Here is a 19131-nt window from a genome sequence, read left to right as displayed (position 1 = left end):
CCTACATGTTTCAAGCAGACCACCATAGTCCCTATGCACAATGATTACCACCCCGTAGTTCTCACGTCAGTAGCCATGAAGTGCTTTGAAAGGCTGGTCATGGCTCACAACAGCATCATCCCGGATACCCTAGACCCACTCCAATTCACATACCGCCCCAACAGATCCACAGATGACACAATCTCAATCACACTCCACACTGCCCTTTCCCACCTGGACAAAAGGAATGCCTATGTGAGAATGCTGTTCATTGACTACAGCTCTGCGTTCAACACCATAGTGCCCACAAAGCTCAACACTAAGCTAAGGACTCTGGGACTAAATACCTCCCTCTGCAACTGGATCCTGGACTTCCTGATGGGCCGCCCCCAGGTGGTAAGGGTAGGCAACAACATCCAGGACCTATATACTAGGAGGTGTCAGAGGAAAGCCCCAAAAAATTGTTAAGAAGACTCCAGTCACCCAAGTCATAGACTGTTCACTCTGCTACCGCACGCCAAGCTGTAGCGCCGCACCAAGTCTAGGACCAAAAGGCTCCTTAAGAGCTTCTACCCACTAGCCATAAGACTGCTGAACAATTAATCAAATAGCCACCCCCCCCCCATTTGTTTTTAACACTTCTGCTACTTGCTGTTTATTATCTATGCATAGTCACTTTACCCCTACCTACACGTACAAATTACCTCACCTAACCTGTAACCCAGAACATTGACTCAGTACCGGTACCCCCTGTACATAGCCTCGTTTATTTGGTAAATATTTTAACCAACAATGCAGTTTGAGAAAGTGTTAAGGGCTTGTAAGTAAGCATTTCACAGTAAGGTCTACACGTTGTATTCGGCGCATGTGACAAATAAAGTTTGATTTGGTTTGAATTGCTCCTGTAAGTCGCTGTGTAAATGCATTTTATTTATTTAACCCTTATTATCAGGTAAGTTGACTGAGAACACATTCTCATTTACAGCAACAACCTGGGGAATAGTTACAGGGGAGAGGGGATGAATGAGCCAATTGGAAGCTGGGGATGATTAGGTGGCCATGATGGTATGAGGACCAGATTGGGATTTTAGCCAGGACACCAGGGTTAACACCCCTACTCTTATGATAAGTGCCATGGGATCTTTAGTGACCACAGAGATTCAGGACACCCGTTTATCGTCCCATTCGAAAGACAGCAACTTACGCAGGGTAATGTTCCCAGTCCTGCCATGGGGCACTGGGATATTATTTTTTTAGACCAGAGGAAAGAGTGCTTCCTACTGGCCCTCCAACACCACTTCCAGCAGCATCTGATCTCCCATCCAGGGACCAATGCTGCTTAGCTTCAGAGGCAAGCGAGCAGTGGGATGCAGGGTGGTATGCTGCTGAATACTGCACCATGATTACATAGAGATTGTTATAGGACAAACACATGACACAGTCCAACCACTGCTTTCAGAGAGCCCTCCAGGCCTGGGGTGAATTTATTACACTGATTGTTGCGAAACGTTTAGTCTGTTGCAAAACCGTTTACTCCAAAAGGAAACGTTTTGCAACAAAAACTAGTTTATGTTGCTCAAATTCAGGTAGGTTCCTCCACATTTCGTTCAATTTGCTCTGTTTGGTTCATAAACGATAAACGGTTTCTGTTGCAAGACGTATACACCCCGAGACTGAGAAAAAGGACGTTGTGTCACACAGCATGGCTGCATGACAGCGAGGGACAGAGAGACACATTTCTGTCTCCAACAATGGAAAGAGTGTTCTATTTCATTCTAGTCCAGTCACTATAGATTTAATAATTATTATATTTTACTCTATTCATAATAAATAATAATTTATTACATGTTTATAGCACTTTTCATAATAGATATCTCAAAACGCTTCATAAGCAAAAAAACTAACAAAAATGACAGGTCCGGTCAAGCAATAAAAGCCAAGTCTCTGAATTCTGCATCCTCTGCAGATGGGTTGATGTGTCTACTCATATGTTGACATGTGTCCTACCTCTGTGTAGAAGTCTTTGACCAGCGGTGAGGAGTAAGTGTGCAGGACAGCGTTGATGCTGGGTTGAAAGTCTGGTTCCACGGTGTGGATGGCCCTCAGCACCATGTCTCTCTCATCCTGCCTGAACACACAGAGTCTGAACAGCTCTTCCACACACAGGCCATCCTCTTTTATCTGACGCAGGACCCTGAGGACAGACAGGAAACACAATGTCAGAGACAAGATAGCAAACCTCAGTCAGTACGCCCTACAAAGTTGTATTTTGCATATTTCTTTCAAATAGCCATTACAGATGACACACGTGCCTTGGGGACAGATAAAGGCAAGTGTTGATAATCTTTAGGTAATATTATCTTATTTGCTTGAAGTAAAAAGTTAGGCATGTACTTTCATCAGCATAAACAACATAGAAGTCAACTTTTTGACCGTGGTCTTCATAAGGTGAACGAGACCTAATGTCTGGTCTAGTTTACTGTGGCCCCATGGTGACTTCATTATATTTAAAGCACCTCGGCTCTGATATCATTATGCATGGCTTTATTATGCTGATTGACAATGCCAGCATAACAAACATCATTTTTGCCCCAGAAGCATTGGAAATATCAGGCAGTCCACAAACAGGTCACAGAGCACGTTGTGTCATTTTAATTCAAATGATGGTCATCCGGAGACTCCACACCTGCCATGACTGGACTGTTGAATTCAGGAGATAGCGATGTGCACACAGCCAGTGGAATACAGAATGTAGTGTATGGAGCAACAACTGAAGCTGAAGAGGAATTGAGGAAACTAAGGCCTGGCTAATTCAAAGCGGCCCGTTGGATAACCGATGGAGCCTTTGGGAACTAAACAAGAGACAAAGCTGAAGTGTACTACTAAGCTAAGTCAACCTGAATGTCTGAGAAGAGGCATGTTTTGTGTCAGACAGCATGGCCGCATGGCATGCTGGAAATAGTGTTCTGTTCTGTTTCATTCTAGTCCAGTCTAGTTACTACAGATTCAAGAATTATTCTATTTTACTCTACTCATAGGATAAAAAAAAAAAAAAAAGTGAAGCTTTATTTAACTAGGCAAGTCAGTTAAGAACAAATTCTTATTTACAATGACGGCCTACCCCGGACGACGCTGGGCCAATTGTGCGCCGCCCTATGGGACTCCCAATCACAGCCGGATGTGGGGTTGAGGTCAATTGCGCCTATATGTGACTGTTTCAGAGCACGGTATGAATGCCATCTGTCAATAGGAAGGAAAAGTTATGCTGTGGCATGTGATGTGTAACACCTCGATGTAACCCAGAGACAGAGGGCCCTGGAGGGCTTATGTGTTAGCACTGCCCTCTAGTGGAGTAAAACAGAATACTGCGACACTGTGACAAAGACAAAGGTAGGAGGTATCGGAGGGGGGGAGATTTGTCATCAATGACAGAGTATTCCTTTGCCCTCCAAAGCAAGACAGTAATTAAATAGCATTCACAGTACCAAACGGAATCCTCCATTTTTGTGTCACCCTGATTTCTTTGAATGTTTTGGGTATCGTTAAAATACTTCTGGTTGGGAGCGACACATTGGATTGGCTATTAAAGACTCTCTGTACTGTTTAAAATGTCATTTTCTCAGTGTCTCTTGAACAAAGAGGGGATTAGGCCTTGTTCTGTCAGTGTGGTCTGGAGGAACAACGAGACAGGAGAAAGGGGTGGGGATTACACTGCTATCAGCTCATGCAGCACAGAGAGCTGACAAGGGTACACGAAGAAGACGATGAGTGAGTGAGTGAGTGAGTGAGTGAGTGAGTGAGTGAGTGAGTGAGTGAGTGAGTGAGTGAGAGACAAAGCTGAAGATAAACTTTACTTCTGTAGGAATGAGATGTGCTTTAAAAGGATGCTAGCCGCCAGGCACAGTGCCACTGTGGACAATGTAAACCATATCAGGCCAGGAGATACAGTACGGCTAGAGACAGAGAGGGGGAACTGGAGACGAACAGGGGAAGGGGAGGAAGAACAGTGTGCGAGAAAGATGTAATGGCTGGGCTGAAGAGTGAGCACCACCGCAAAACAACAATGTCATTGGTATCACCATACAGTGATCGATGGACCAACCAGCTGGCCCTATCCACCCCTACTGCTCTGCAACCTGCTCTGTCATTGGGCCACGCTACATAGGGTGACATTCTCAGGGGGGACAGCAGAGTAGGGCGGGACAGCCGGAAACAAGAGGGTCAGTGTCATGATAGTCTGAAAGACCACTCGAAATGAAAACATCACTTTCACCACAACCACAGACTGACCAAGGGTCAACTCAGGATTCTCTGAGTTGACCCTTGACCCAGTTCTACATAACAAGGCTAGATACCAAATCGGATAGAACAGTCTGTTATGAATTGCAATACCATTACCAGCCAGTTTTTGCAGATATTTTTTTTAATGAATTAGCCTAACGTTCTAGTCAGCATATTGACACTGACAAATTGAGTTTCACCAAGCAGACTGTTACTTCCTTATCCAATAAGCAAATTACTGACAGCAGGTTGTTAACAACCAAACACATACAGTATCAATCACAATCCATTTGGCCTGACTGAAATCCATTTGGCCCGGTCTCTGTACAGTCAGCCAGCATATTGTCCTGGCCTACAACAGAAAGGGACATTCATTAAGATATAGCGAGATCTCTCTCCCTCTCCCAGGACTATGTCTATATTATTTTGACAGGGAGTCATGCTGAGACCAGGGTCTCTTTCACAGATGAGCCCTGTAAACACATATCAGTTTACACAATGCGTGTCGCCATGCAATAAATCTGTCTGGAGGTAGCATGCAGTCACCGACACCACCACTGGCCTAAACGCAATATCACTACTCATCAATGGAGACTTCTCATTCAGGATGCCTGCCTAGTGCCTCCTCACTTCCAGGAAAGACGCTTCGCTGGCACCCATAACACCTCTCCACACACAGCTGGCCCACGTGCTCAGCACTCAAAAAAAACTGGGTAGAAATATCGATGATCTCATATTTAAACAGTGTTGAAATCCCAGTATCTCTAGACACGCTCGTTAACACTGGATCACAGAGGCGGCTAGAATAAAGAGAAATATGAACAGCAAAGCTAAGAGGAGAGTCTGACATCTAGTGGGAAACTCAGGCTACAAATGCACTGGCCATCTAGTAATAATCATCCAAGACCACAACCAATTCTCTTACACATTTAAAGCCCACTTTCCAATGCAGTTGAGGCATTGTTTTGTTTAACAGTTAAATATTATCATATTTACCTAATGTCAACAAGTTCCAGATGAACCTAGAGTTACAGTTATGAGTTAAGTTCTGTAAATGGCTGTCTGTGGGTTAGCCTACCTGTTAATGACCTTTGGAGAACAGTTAGGGGTTCGGCCCATACACTCCAGTGCTGCACAGTAGGAGGTGAGGTTAGGCTTCAGACCTGCCTCTTCTACCAGAATGAACAGACGTCCAATCTGGTTCAAAGAGCCCTGTAGTTGTCCACATGGAGAATAAGGAGGTAATGCAGAATGTCTACACAAGTCTATAAAATGTTTTAGAATTCTAATACAAGAGTGAGCAGCACTTACCTTCTTGGCCCAGACCCTCATCATGACGTTGTAGTGTCCTATGTTGAGCAGGTTGCGTCGGCTTATCATGCGGTGGTGAGTGAGCAGGAGGCGCTGGGCTCGGTCGATGTCGCCACAGAACACACAGGCCTCCAGGTAGCAATGCACACTAAGCTGGACGCCCTCGTACATCCTGGCCTCGCTGTTATCCTGCACGAGCTCCGGGCTGGCGGACATAGCCCACTGGTTAAGCTTCGTCTCCAACTTCTCCACCTCAGCCAGCTCCTGGGCCTTGGCCTCCGCCTTCCTCTGCAGCTCAGCCAGCTCCTGGTCCCTGACCTCAGACAACTCAGGAGCCGGCTCCGTCGAGGCTTTCCCCTTTCCTTTGGCTTTTCTAATAGGCACAGTTGTAGCAGCAACCGGTGCATCTGCCATAGTGTGCACTTGGTTTGCAGTTGGCTCTTGGTTTTTCAGAGTCTTGCTCTTTTTAGAGGTTGATGCAGTCTTTTCTCCTGCTTTTGTCGATATGTTTTTTTGTGCGGTTCCTGGTAGCATCAGTTTTCCTTTTCTGCTTTTCACTGGTTTATCTTCTATGCCTAGCTTCAGGTTCAGTTTCTTTGTTTTAGCCTTCTTCTCCAGAATCAGTTTCTCCATCCAGCGGGATTTGGACGCTGAAGCATCTTTGCCCCCTCCCTTACCAGTCTGTCCCCCTCCCTTACTAATATTCTGCCCCACCTTGGGTACCTCAGTCCTCACCCCAGAAACATTTTTGTGACTCTTCCCTGAAGAAGCCTCTCTCCCTGACTTGGGAGTGTTGACAAATTGTATCCTTGCATGTTGGACATCTAAAACGATGTCATATTGGAGTTGCTGGATTCTGGCTTCAAGCACTGGAAAAAGAACGGGAGAGACAAAATACTAGCATTGTGATATAATAGAAAACAAACATGTAAAAGCATTTGAGGGATCACATGCATGATAAAAGGAATTTATTACATACCATCTAACAGCTGAGATTGTTCCCATACTCGTTTTTTCCCATCCTCTTTCTTTGGGATCAGAGCTGATAAATGTCTTCGTTGTGATGTCCATGGTGGATCTGTAAGAAGATTGTTGTGAGAATTACTATATACAGTGTTGCATTACAACCTGTAATTGAAATGGTTTTAAAAGGGATTTCATGTAATGGACATACACAAAATAGTCAAAATCGGTGAAGTGAAATAAATAACTTGTTTAAAAAAATTCTAAAAAATCTAAAATGGAAAAGTGGGGTGTGCATATGTATTCACCCCCTTCGCTCTGAAGTCCCTAAATAAGATCTGGTGCAACCAATTACCTTCAGAAGTCACATAATTAGTTAAATAAAGTCCACCTGTGTGCAATCTAAGTGTCACATGATCTGTCACATGATCTCAGTATACATACACCTGTTCTGAAAGGCCCCAGAGTCTGCAACACCACTAAGCAAGCGGTACCATGAAGACCAAGGAGCTCTCCAAACAGGTCAGGGACAAAGTTGTGGAGAAGAACAGATCAGGGTTGGGTTTTAAAAAAATATCACAAACTTTGAACATTCAACGGAGAATCATTAAATTCATTATACATTTTTTTTAAAGAATATGGCACCACAACAAACCTGCCAAGAGAGGGCCGCCCACCAAAACTCATGGACCAGACAAGGAGCATTAATCAGAGAGGCAACAAAGAGACCAAAGATAGCCCTGAAGGAGCTGCAAAGCTCCACAGCAGAGATTGGAGTATCTGTCCATAGGACTACTTTAAGCGGTACACTCCACAGAGCTGGGCTTTACGGAAGAGTGGCTAGTAAAAAGTCATTGCTTAAAGAACAAAAATAAGCAAACACGTTTGGTGTTTGCCAAAAGACATGTGGGAGACTCCCCAAACATATGGAAGAAGGTACTCTGGTCAGATGAGACTAAAATTTAGCTTTTTTGCCATCAAGGAAAACGCTACGTCTGGTGCAAACCCAAGATTACTCATCACCCCGAGAACACCATCACAACAGTGAAGCATGGTGGTGGCAGCATCATGCTGTGGGGGTGTTTTTTTTCTTCTTTTTTTCGCTCCATCGGCAGGGACTGGGAAACTGGTCAGAAATTAACCTCTATGGGCTAGGTGGGACGCTAGCGTCCCCCCCGTGGTGCACTCCATCAACAGCAGGTGCATTTCAAGAGCGGCAAATTTGAATCCAAATAAATGTCAAAATTCAAATTTTTCAAACATACAACTATTTTACACCCTTTGAAAGATAAACATCTCCTTAATCTAACCACGTTTTACGATTTCAAAAAGGTTTTACGGCGAAAGCATAAATTTAGAGTATGTTAGGACAGTACATTTACAAGAGTTGTGTGTAATGTTTTGTCAATTCAAAGACAGGGTCACCAAAACCATAAAACCAGCTAAAATGATGCACTAACCTTTTACAATCTCCATCAGATGACACTCCTAGGACATTATGTTAGACAATGCATGCATTTTTAGTTCTATCAAGTTCATATTTATATCCAAAAACAGCTTTTTACTATGGCATTGATGTTGAGGAAATCGTTTCCCTCCAATAACCGGCAGTCAAGTCAACACCACAAATTAAATAATTAAAATTAGAAAACATTGGTAAAATATTATATTGTCATTTAAAGAATTATAGATTTACATCTCTTGAACGCAATCAACTTGCCAGATTTAAAAATAACCTTACTGGGAAATCACACTTTGCAATAATCTGAGCACTGCGCCCAGAAAAATACGCGTTGCGATACAGACTAGACGTCATGTTGGGGAGATCTAAAATCGAAAATACTATGTAAATAATCCATTACCTTTGATTCTCTTCATCAGATGTCACTTCCAGGTATCACAGGTCCATAACGAATGTAGTTTTGTTCAAAAAAGCTCATCATTTATGTCCAAAAATCTCCGTCTTGTTAGCACATGATCTAAGCCAGCCGGACTTCTCGTCATGAACGAGGGGAAAAAATATATTTACGTTCGTTGAAACATGTCAAACGTTGTATAGCATAAATCATTAGGGTCTTTTTTAACCAGAACATGAATAATATTCAAGGTGGACGAATGCATACTCTTTTATAACGTATTGGAACGAGGGTACCCAACATGAACTCGCGCGCCAGGTGTCTAATGGGCCATCATCGTTCCATGGCTCTTGTTCGGTCAGATCTCCCTCCAGAAGACTCAAACACTTTGTAAAGGCTGGTGACATCTAGTGGAAGCAATAGGAAGTGCCAAAATATTCCTCAGCCCCTGTGTTTTTCAATGGGATAGGTTTAAAGGTAATACAACACATCAGGTATCCACTTCCTGTCAGAAAATGTCTCAGGGTTTTGCCTGCCAAATGAGTTCTGTTATACTCACAGACACCATTCAAACAGTTTTAGAAACTTTAGAGTGTTTTCTATCCATATATAATAAGTATATGCATATTCTAGTTACTGGGTAGGATTAGTAACCAGATTAAATCGGGTACATTTTTTTTATCCAGCCGTGCAAATACTGCCCCCTAGCCCTAACAGGTTAAGGAATGATGGTGCTAAATACAAGGAAATTGAGGGAAACCTGTTTCACTCTTCCAGAGATTTGAGACTGGGACGGAGGTTCACCTTCCAGCAGGACAATGACCCTAAGCATACTGCTAAAGCAACACTCAACTGGCTTAAGGGAAAATATTTAAATGTCTTGGAATGGCCTAGTCAAAGGCCAGACCTCAATCCAATTGAGAATCTGTGGTATGACTTAAAGATTGCTGTACACCAGCAGAACCCATCCAACTTGAAGGACCTGGGGCAGTTTTTTCTTAAAAGAATAGGCAATAAAAAATAAAATAATCAGCCATATTATGCCATTAATATTACAATGTTTGGAGCTTAGCCGTAGAAATCCATGTAATGAGGCAGCTATGTTTTTGGATTGTAACTTAACTTCTTGGTGACAGTTGGCAGTATTCAGAAATTCAGATGAATAACGTGCCCAAATTAACCTGCCTGCTACTCGGTCGCAGAAGGCAGGATATGCATATTATTAGTAGATTTGGATAGAAAACACTCTGAAGTTTCTAAAACTGTTTGAATGATGTCTGTGAGTATAACAGAAGTCATATGGCAGGCAAAAACCTGATAGAAAAACTACAAGCCACTTCCTGGTTGGATTTTTTTATCTAATCCCTATTCAAACTACAGTGTCTGTGGGGTCATTTTGCACTTCCTAAGGCTTCCACTAGATGTCAACAGTCTTTAGAACCTTGTTTTATGCTTCTACTGTTACTGGGCAGAGAATAGGAGCTGACTCAAGCCTGGGACCAGTGAGTTGTTTACTGCGCAAGCGCGCCCTTCCTTCTTTTACCTCTATAATGAATACCCTATTGTCTGGTTGGAATATTATCGAAGATTTATGTTAAAAAAAAAACAAGGATTGATTGTAAACATTGTTTGACATGTTTCGACGAACGGTAATGGAACTATTTGACTTTTCGTCTCTGGTTTTTCGCTTGCGCGTTATGCCTTTGGATTAGTGATCTGAACGCGCAAACAAAACAGAGGTATTTGGACATAAATATGGAGTTTATCGAACGAAACAAAACATTTCTTGTGGAAGTGGGAGTCCTGGGAGTGCATTCCGACGAAGATCAGCAAAGGTAAGTGAAGATTTATAATACTAATTCTGAGTTTAGTTGACTCCAGAACTTGGCGGGTAACTTTATACCTTGCTTTGATGGCTGAGCTCTGTACTCAGAATATTGAAAAATGTAAATATGAGCTTTATCGAACAAAACATACATGTATTTTGTAACATTGAGTCCTGGGAGTGTCATCTGATGAAGATCATCAAAGGTTAGTGATTCATTTTAGCTGTATTTCTGGTTTTTGTGACGCCTCTCCTTGCTTGGAAAATGGCTGTGTGTTTTTTCTTGTTTAGGCGCTGTCCTAACAATCTAATGTTTTTGCCGTAAAGCCTTTTTGAAATCGGACACTGTGGCTGGATTAAGGAGAAGCTTATCTTTAAAATGGTGTATAATACTTGTATGTTTGAGAAATTTGAATTATGAGATTATTGTTGTTTTGAATTTGCAGCCCTGCTATTTCACTGGCTGTTGATAGTGTGTACTGCGGGTCCCAGAGAGGTTAAGTGAAATAAGCACCAAATTGCACAATTGCAAGTGCAATTTGGCGCTTATTGCACTTAAATTACAATCCAAAAACATAGCTGCCTCATTACATGGATTTCTATGGCTAAGCTCCAAACATTCTAATATTAATGGTACAATATGGGTGATTTAAAAAATAAATAAACTATAGTTGTAGCTGGTGCTATCAAAGTTGGTTATATTACATAATGTGAAATGTAATGTCATGACCTTTCAGAACCACTTGTCATACGTTTAAAATGTATCAGGGTTTCTGATTTAAAACCATTTATACAGGTAATTCTGATACAGTTGAAGTCGGAAGTTTACATACACTTAGGTTGGAGTCATTAAAACTCTTTTTTCAACCACTCCACAAATTTCTTGTTAACAAACTATAGTTTAGGCAAGTCGGTGAGGACATTACTTTGTGCATGACAAGTCATTTTTCCAATAATCGTTTACAGACATTATTTCACTTAACTCACTGCATCACAATTCCAGTGGGTCAGAAGTTTACATACACTAAGTTGACTGTGCCTTTAAACAGCTTGGAAAATTCCAGAAAATGATCATGGCTTTAGAAGCTTCTGATAGGCTAATTGACATCATTTGAGTCAATTGGAGGTGTACCTGTGGATGTATTTCAAGGCCTACCTTCAAACTCAGTGCCTCCTTGCTTGACATCATGGGAAAATGAAAAGAAATCAGCCAAGACCTCAGAAAACAATTGTAGACCTCCACAAGTCTGGTTCATCCTTGGGAGCAATTTCCAAACGCCTGAAGGTACCACGTTCATCTGTACAAACAATAGTACGCAAGTATAAACACCATGGGACCACGCAGCTGTCACACCGCTGAGGAAGGAGATGCGTTCTGTCTCCTAGAGATGAACGTACTTTGGTGCAAAAAGTGCAAATCAATCCCTGAACAGCAGCAAAGGACCTTGTGAAGATGCTGAAGGAAACAGGTACAAAAGTTTCTTTATCCACAGTAAAACGAGTCCTATATCGACATAACCTGAAATGCCGCTCAGCACGAAAGAAGCCACTGCTCCAAAAACGCAATAAAAAAGCCAGGCTACGGTTTGCAACTGCACATGGGGACAAAGATCACACTTTTTGGAGAAATGTCCTCTGGTCTGATGAAACAAAAACATAACTGTTTGGCCATAATGACCATCTTTATGTTTGGAGGAAAAAGGGGGAGGCTTGCAAGCCAAAGAACACCATCCCAACTGTGAAGCACAGGGGTGGCAGCATCATGTTGTGGGGGTGCTTTGCTGCAGGAGGGACTGGTGCACTTCACAAAATAGATGGCATCATGAGGGAGGAAAAATATGTGGATATATTGAAGCAACATCAAGACATCAGTCAGGAAGTTAAAGCTTGGTCTTCCAAATGGACAATGACCCCAAGCATACTTCCAAAGTTGTGGCAAAATGGCTTAAAAAGCCCTGACCTCGATCCTATAGAAAATTTGTGGGCAGAACTGAAAAAGCGTGTGCGAGCAAGGAGGCCTACAAACCTGACTCAGTTACACCAGCTCTGTCAGGGGGAATGGGCCAAATTTCACCTGACTTATTGTGGGAATCTTGTGGAAGGCTACCTGAAATGTTTGACCCAAGTTAAACAATTTAAAAGGCAATGCTACCAAATACTAATTGAGTGTATGTAAACTTCTGACACACTGGGAATGTGATGAAAGAAATAAAAGCTGAATTAAATAAATCTACTATTATTCTGACATTTCATTCTTAAAAAAAAAGTGGTGATCCTAACCGACCTAAGACAGGGAATTTTTACTGGGATTAAACGTTAGGAATTGTGAAAAACGGAGTTAAAATGTATTTGGCTAAGGTGTATGTAAACTTACGACTTCAACTGTATATACCCTTGAGGTCAAAGTTCTGTTAACCTGAACTTACCCGAAACCGTGTCTGATGGATAATTGTGAATAAAAAATGTCCAATGATGAAAGGGTATAAGCGAGCAATAACTTGTTGTATACTGACATTTTCTCATAGGTTAAAATCCCTGTTGGAAAAAATTAATGGATGTAAGAGTGATAACACACAGAAAGCTACCATTGCTGCACTGCTATCACACATTTTCCAACTCTAGGGACATGGACCTTTAAAAAAAAAAGTCTATGAGACATGACGGCCCAAATCTGGGGGATCTGGCTCATGGACAAAATGTGCCATTTCAAAACATTCCAACTCATAGGTAGATGGTTGACTTGTCAATTCATTTGCCATTTAGTATGGATTAGCAAAGTCTTAAAAATAAATGTATATATTGGCATTTATCAGCCAACGACCTCTGATGTCTAAGTAATGTAACGTTACCCAGCTAGCTGCATGGCTACAAAAATCACAACAGGATTGAGGGGGTGGCTGGTCAGTTAATTTATCTAACGATTATCATGCATCATTACAAACATACTGTATACATTGAGACATATCACAAGTGATATTCTGTGCGCTTTCCAGGTCTGACAACACTGTCTGAAATATGAATCCTGCATGCTTGAGCACTCGTCCCGTTGACTTAACAAGTTAGCAAGCGCAAGGGACATCAACATTTACCTGATATTCGTCTTTCAACGTTATTCCGGAGTGTAAGAAAGTAGTGGCAATGGCCAGCATTTGAAACACGACGAACACTTCTTTCCAACAATATTCGACCACTCAGACACTTTGGTAAGGCACACAGTCTCAATAGCGACATGTTTACATAACTGCACAACACTTCTCCACGCTAGGCTGCCATCTTGAAAAAGACAAAGCTAATCGAACACAAAGGAGCAGAGTATAGGCAAGGATAGACGACTACTAATAAATCGAATTGTAGATTTAGAAACAAGACAATTGTTTTTTATGTATTGAAAGGAGCGTAGAATATTATTTGTTAAAGAAATATAATAGTAAACATAAAATTTGTGCAATTTGTACTGAGTGTACAAAACATTAGGAACACCTTCCAAATGTTGCATTGAACACCCTTTGGCCATCAGAACAGCCTCAATTCGTCAGGCCATGGACTCTACAAGGTGTCGAAACAGTTGTATCAAGTTGGCTAGATGTCCTTTGGGTGGTGGGCCATTCTCGATACACATGGGGAACTGCTGAGCTTGAAAACCCGGCAGCGGTGCAGTTCATGACACACCCAAGCCAGTGCGCCTCGCACCTACTACCATACTCAGTTCAAAGTCACTTAAATATATTTTGTCTTGCCCAGTCACCCTCTGAATGATACACATTCCATGTTTCAAGGCTTAAAAATCCTTCTTTAACCTGTCTCCTTCCCTTCATCTATATACTGATTGAAGTGGTTTTAACAGGTGACATCAATAATGGATAAGAGCGGTCACCTTCGTTCACCTGGCCACTCTGCCATGGAAAGAACAGGTGTTTCTAATGTTTTTTATACTCAGAGTATGTAAAAAGTTTGTTTATAGTCTCAGTGCAGTGAAAAATCAAGTCAAATTGGGTTTGTCACATGCGCCGAATACAACAGGTGTAGACATTACCGTGAAATGCTTTCTTACAAGCCTTTAACCAACAATACAGTTCAAGAAATAGAGTTAAGAAAATATTTACTAAATAAACTAAAGTAAAACATGTAATAAAAAGTAACACAATAAAGTAACAATAATGAGGCAATATACAGGTGGTACCAGTACAGAGTCAATATGCAGGAGTACAGGTTAGTCGAGGTCAATTATACATATAGGTAGGGGTAAAGTGACTATGCAATAGATAATAAACAGTAGCAGCGGTGTAAAAACGGGGGGGGGGGTCAATGTAAATAGTCCGGGTGGCCATTTGATTAGTTGTTCAGCAGTCTTATGGCTTGGGGGTAGAAGCTGTTAAAACTTCTACAGCATACTGGTTATTGTTCGGAATTTCGGATGACTGACGTGCCCAAAGAAAACTGCCTGTTACTCAGGCCCAGACGCTAGGATATGCATTGGATAGAAAACACTCTGAAGTTTCTAAAACTGTTACAATGATGTCTGTGAGTATAACAGAACAGATATGGCAGGTGAAAACCCAAGGAAAATCTACCCTGAAATGTTGTTTTTTTAGGTCACAGGCCATTTCAATGCTAGCCTATGGGATATACAAATAGATAGGACCCAGATTGCAGTTCCTATGGCTTCCACTAGATGTCAACAGTTTTTAGAAAGGGTTTCAGGCTTGTTTTTTGAAAAATGAGCAAGTAGTTGTAGTTTTTCCAAGGTGTCTCTCATTAGAAAAGTAGTGTTGTTGGCGCGTGAATGAGGTGCGCGCTCCTCGTTATTTATCTTCCCTATTGAACATACTACTCTCCATACTAGTCTCTAATCGCATGGTATGCTTTCGCCGCAAAGCCTTTTTGAAATCTGACAACGCGGTTGGATTAACAATAAGTTAAGCTTTTAAATGTTGTATGACACTTGTATATTCATGAATGTTTAATATTTAGAGTTTTATATTTGAATTTCGCGCTCTGCAATTTCACCGGATGTTGTCGTAGGTGTCCCGCTAGCGGTTCATGCGCTCAAACAGGTTTAAGGAGCCTTTTGGACCTAGACTTGGCACTCCGGTACCGCTTGCCGTGTGGTAGCAGAGAGAACAGTCTATGACTTGGGTGACTGGTCTCTGACAATTTTTTGGGCCTTCATTTGACACTGCCTAGTATGTAGGTCCTGGATGGCAGGAAGCTTGTCCCCAGTGATGTACTGGGCAGTACGCACTACCCTCTGTAGCACCTTATTGTCGGATGCCGAGCAGTTGCCATACCAGGCAGTAATGCAACCAGTCAGTATGCTCTCGATGGAGCAACTGTAAAACTTTGAGGATCTGGGGACCCATGCCAAATCTTTTCAGTCTCCTGAGGGGGAAAAATAATTGTCATCCCCTCTTCACAACTGTCTTGGTGTGTTTGGACAATGATAGTGTGGACAGCAAGGAACTTGAATCTCTCAACACGCTCCACTACAGCTCCATCAATGTTAATGGGGGCCTGTTCGGGCCTCCTTTTCCTATAGTCCACGATGAGCTCCTTTGTCTTGCTCACATTGAGGGAGAGGTTGTGTTCCTGGCATCACACTGCCAGGTCTCTGACCTCCTCCCTTTAGGCTGTCTCATTGTTGTTGGTGATCAGGCACACTGTTGTGTTGTCAGAAAACCTAATGATGGTGTTGGAGTCGTGCTTGGCCACTTAGTCGTGGGTGAACAGGGAGTACAGGAGGGGACTAAGCACGCAACCATGACGGACCCCAGTGTTGAGGATCAGTGTGTCAGATGTGTTGTTGCCTACCCTTACCACCTAGGGGCTGCCTGTCAAGAAGTCCAGGATCCAGTTGCAGTGGAAGGTGTTTAGTCCCAGGGTCCTTAGCATAGTGATGAGCTTTGTAGGCACTATGGTGTTGAATGCTGAGCTGTAGTCAATGAACAGAATTCCCACATAGGTGTTCCTTTTGTCCAAGTGGGAAAGGGCAGCGTGGAGTGAGATTGAGATTGCGTCATCAGTGGATCTGTTGGGGCGATATACAAATTGGAGTGGGTCTAGTGTTTCCGGGATGATGGTGGTGATGTGAGTCATGACCAGCCTTTCAAAGCACTTAATGGCTACCGACGTGAATGCTATGCCGTGGTGGGCATAGGAACTATGGGCATAATGGTGGTCTGTTTGAAACATTTAGGTATTACACACTCATTCAGGGAGAGTTTGAAAATGTCAGTGAAGACACTTGCCAGTTGGTCCGCGCATGCCCTGAGTACATGTCCTGGTAATCCATCTGGCCCCGCGGCCTTCTGAATGTTGACCTGTTTAAAGGTCTTGCTCACATCGACTACGGAGAGCGTGATCACACAGTCCTCCAGAACAGCTGGTGCTCTCATGCATGCTTCAGTGTTGCTTGCCTCGAAGCGAGCATTAAAGGCATTTAGCTCATCTGTTAGGCTCGCATCACTGGAGAGCTTGCGGCTGGGTTTCCCTTTGTAGTCCATAATAGTTTGCAATCCCTGCCACATCCGACGAGCGTCAGAGCCAGTGTAGTAGGATTCAAACTTTGTCCTGTATTGATGCTTTGCCTGTTTGATGGTTCATCTGAGAGCATAGCAAGATTTCAAATAAACGTCTAGATTAGTGTCCTGGCCCTTGAAAGCGGCAGCTCTAGCCTTTAGCTCGGTGCGGATGTTGCCTGTAATCCATGGCTTCTGGTTGGGATATTCATGCACGGTCACTGTGGGGACGACGTCGTTGATGCACTTATTGATGAAGCCGGTGCCTGAGGTGGTATACTCCTCAATGCCATTGGATGAATCCCGGAACATATTCCAGTCTGTGCTAGCAAAACAGTCCTGTAACATAGCATCCGCGTCATCTGACCACTTCCGTATTGAGCGTTGTCACTGATACTTCCTGCTTTATTTTTTTCTTATAAGAAGGAATCAGGAGGGTAGAATTATGGTCAGATTTTCCAAATGGAGGGCAAGGGAGAGCTTTGTATGCGTCTCTGTGTATGGAGTAAAGGTGGTCTAGAGTTTTTTTCCCTCTGGTTGCACATGTGACATGCTGGTAGAAATTAGGTAAAACTGATTTAAGTTTGCCTGCATTAAAGTCCCCGGCCACTAGGAGCGCCGCTTCTCAATGAGCATTTTCTTGTTTGCTTATGGCCTTATACAGCTCTTTGGGTGCGGTCTTAGTGCCAGCATCGGTTTGGGGTGGTAAATAGACAGCTACGAATAATATAGATGAAAACTCTCTTGGTAGATAGTATGGTCTACAGCATATCATGAGGTACTCTACCTCAGGCGAGAAATACCTTGGCGCACCAGCTGTTATTGACACGTAGATAGACACCCGCACCCCCCGTCTTCCCAGACGTAGCTGTTCTGTCCTGCTGATGCACAGAAAACCCAGCCAGCTATATATTATCCGTGTCGTCGTTCAGCCACGGCTCGAGGAAACATAAGACATTACAGTTTATGGTGGGATGGAGTTTTGGCCTGCCTGTTGACATCACCAGGCGGTAAATTAGTTGATTCACCAATAAGAAAGAGAATTCCGAACCTCGCTGCTAATAACAGCTAGTTTTCAGTTTTCCCATCCCCACTTAACAAAGAGAAATTGCTCTTTGTTAAGAAGATATTTTGGTTTATTTTTGACCATTTTAATTGAAAACAATTACAGTAAGGTACTTAATTGTTACCCAGAAATGATTTGATATTGAGGTAAAAATGGCTGCATTGGGCATTTAACCTGTATCATTTATTCTCTAGGGAGAATAATAACTTTTATGTTTGGTCAGATTTCTATTTTATCATTATTTAAGAATATCTTATCAAATGTCGAAATTATGAACGCCACTAAAAAAAAATAAGGACAAGGTGTGTGTGACGTGTGTGTGACCTATATCACCTATAGGTGGCAGCCTTACCATAAAATAAGTAGAACAAAGGTCAAACTAGAGGTCATACATAAGTGGTCTTGCTGGTACTCTCATGTCTTGGTTTGAGTGAGAAATTGCCACATAATATAAAGACCCACAACCTTTTGGATGGCTTCCAACCACCACGGGTCAACTTTTAAAACACATTTGAACTGACTCTCCGTGTTGTCAGTGTGTAATTACAATGTAATAAATTAAATACAATTGTATTTGTCATATACTTCCCAAACAACAGGTGTAGACTAACAGTGAAATGCTTACATAAAGGTCCCTTCCCAACAATGCAGAGATAAAGAAAATAGAGAAATAATAGGAAGATAAAACACGTAATAATAAAAGTAATAATAGACACACAATGAGTAACAATAACTTGGCTTTATACAAGGAGTACCATTACTGAGTCAATGTGCAGGGGTACGAGGTAATAACTTGGCTATATACAAGGAGTACCAGTACTGAGTCAATGTGCAGGGGTACGAGGTAATAACTTGGCTATATACAAGGAGTACCAGTACTGAGTCAATGTGCAGGGGTACGAGGTAATAACTTGGCGATATACAAGGAGTACCAGTACTGAGTGTATGTGCAGGGGTACGAGGTAATAACTTGGCTATATACAAGGAGTACCAGTACTGAGTCAATGTGCAGGGGTACGAGGTAATAACTTGGCTATATACAAGGAGTACCAGTACTGAGTCAATGTGCAGGGGTACGAGGTAATAACTTGGCTGTATACAAGGGGCACCAGTACTGAGTCGATGTACAGGGGTACGAGGTAATAACTTGGCTGTATACAAGGGGCACCATTACTGAGTCAATGTGCAGGGGTACGAGGTAATAACTTGGCTATATACAAGGAGTACCAGTACTGAGTCAATGTACAGGGGTACGAGGTAATAACTTGGCTCTATACAAGGGGCACCAGTACTGAGTCGATGTACAGGGGTACGAGGTAATTGAGGTAGATATGT

At 42.4% G+C, this 19131-nt stretch overlaps 1 protein-coding gene across 2 annotated transcripts in view; it reads right to left on the bottom strand.

The window, feature by feature from the left end:
• LOC106584450 (DNA-directed RNA polymerase, mitochondrial) overlaps positions 1–13499 on the bottom strand; it is a 48936-nt gene extending 35437 nt beyond the window's left edge. For both annotated transcript variants that reach the window (XM_045706004.1, XM_014169805.2), the window contains exons 1-5: positions 13305–13499; positions 6551–6649; positions 5572–6440; positions 5339–5472; positions 1987–2173 (exon numbers count right to left, since the gene is read on the bottom strand). In XM_045706004.1, the coding sequence (XP_045561960.1) occupies positions 1987–2173; positions 5339–5472; positions 5572–6440; positions 6551–6649; positions 13305–13446 (1431 nt within the window). In that variant the 5' untranslated portion in view covers positions 13447–13499. The remainder of the gene's footprint in view (positions 1–1986; positions 2174–5338; positions 5473–5571; positions 6441–6550; positions 6650–13304) is intronic.
• Between the last annotated feature and the right edge of the window lie 5632 nt (positions 13500–19131).

This window comes from Salmo salar, chromosome ssa23 (assembly GCF_905237065.1).
Source record: "Salmo salar chromosome ssa23, Ssal_v3.1, whole genome shotgun sequence".
NCBI lineage: Eukaryota > Metazoa > Chordata > Actinopteri > Salmoniformes > Salmonidae > Salmo > Salmo salar.
This window is presented reverse-complemented; position numbering and strand designations above follow the sequence as displayed.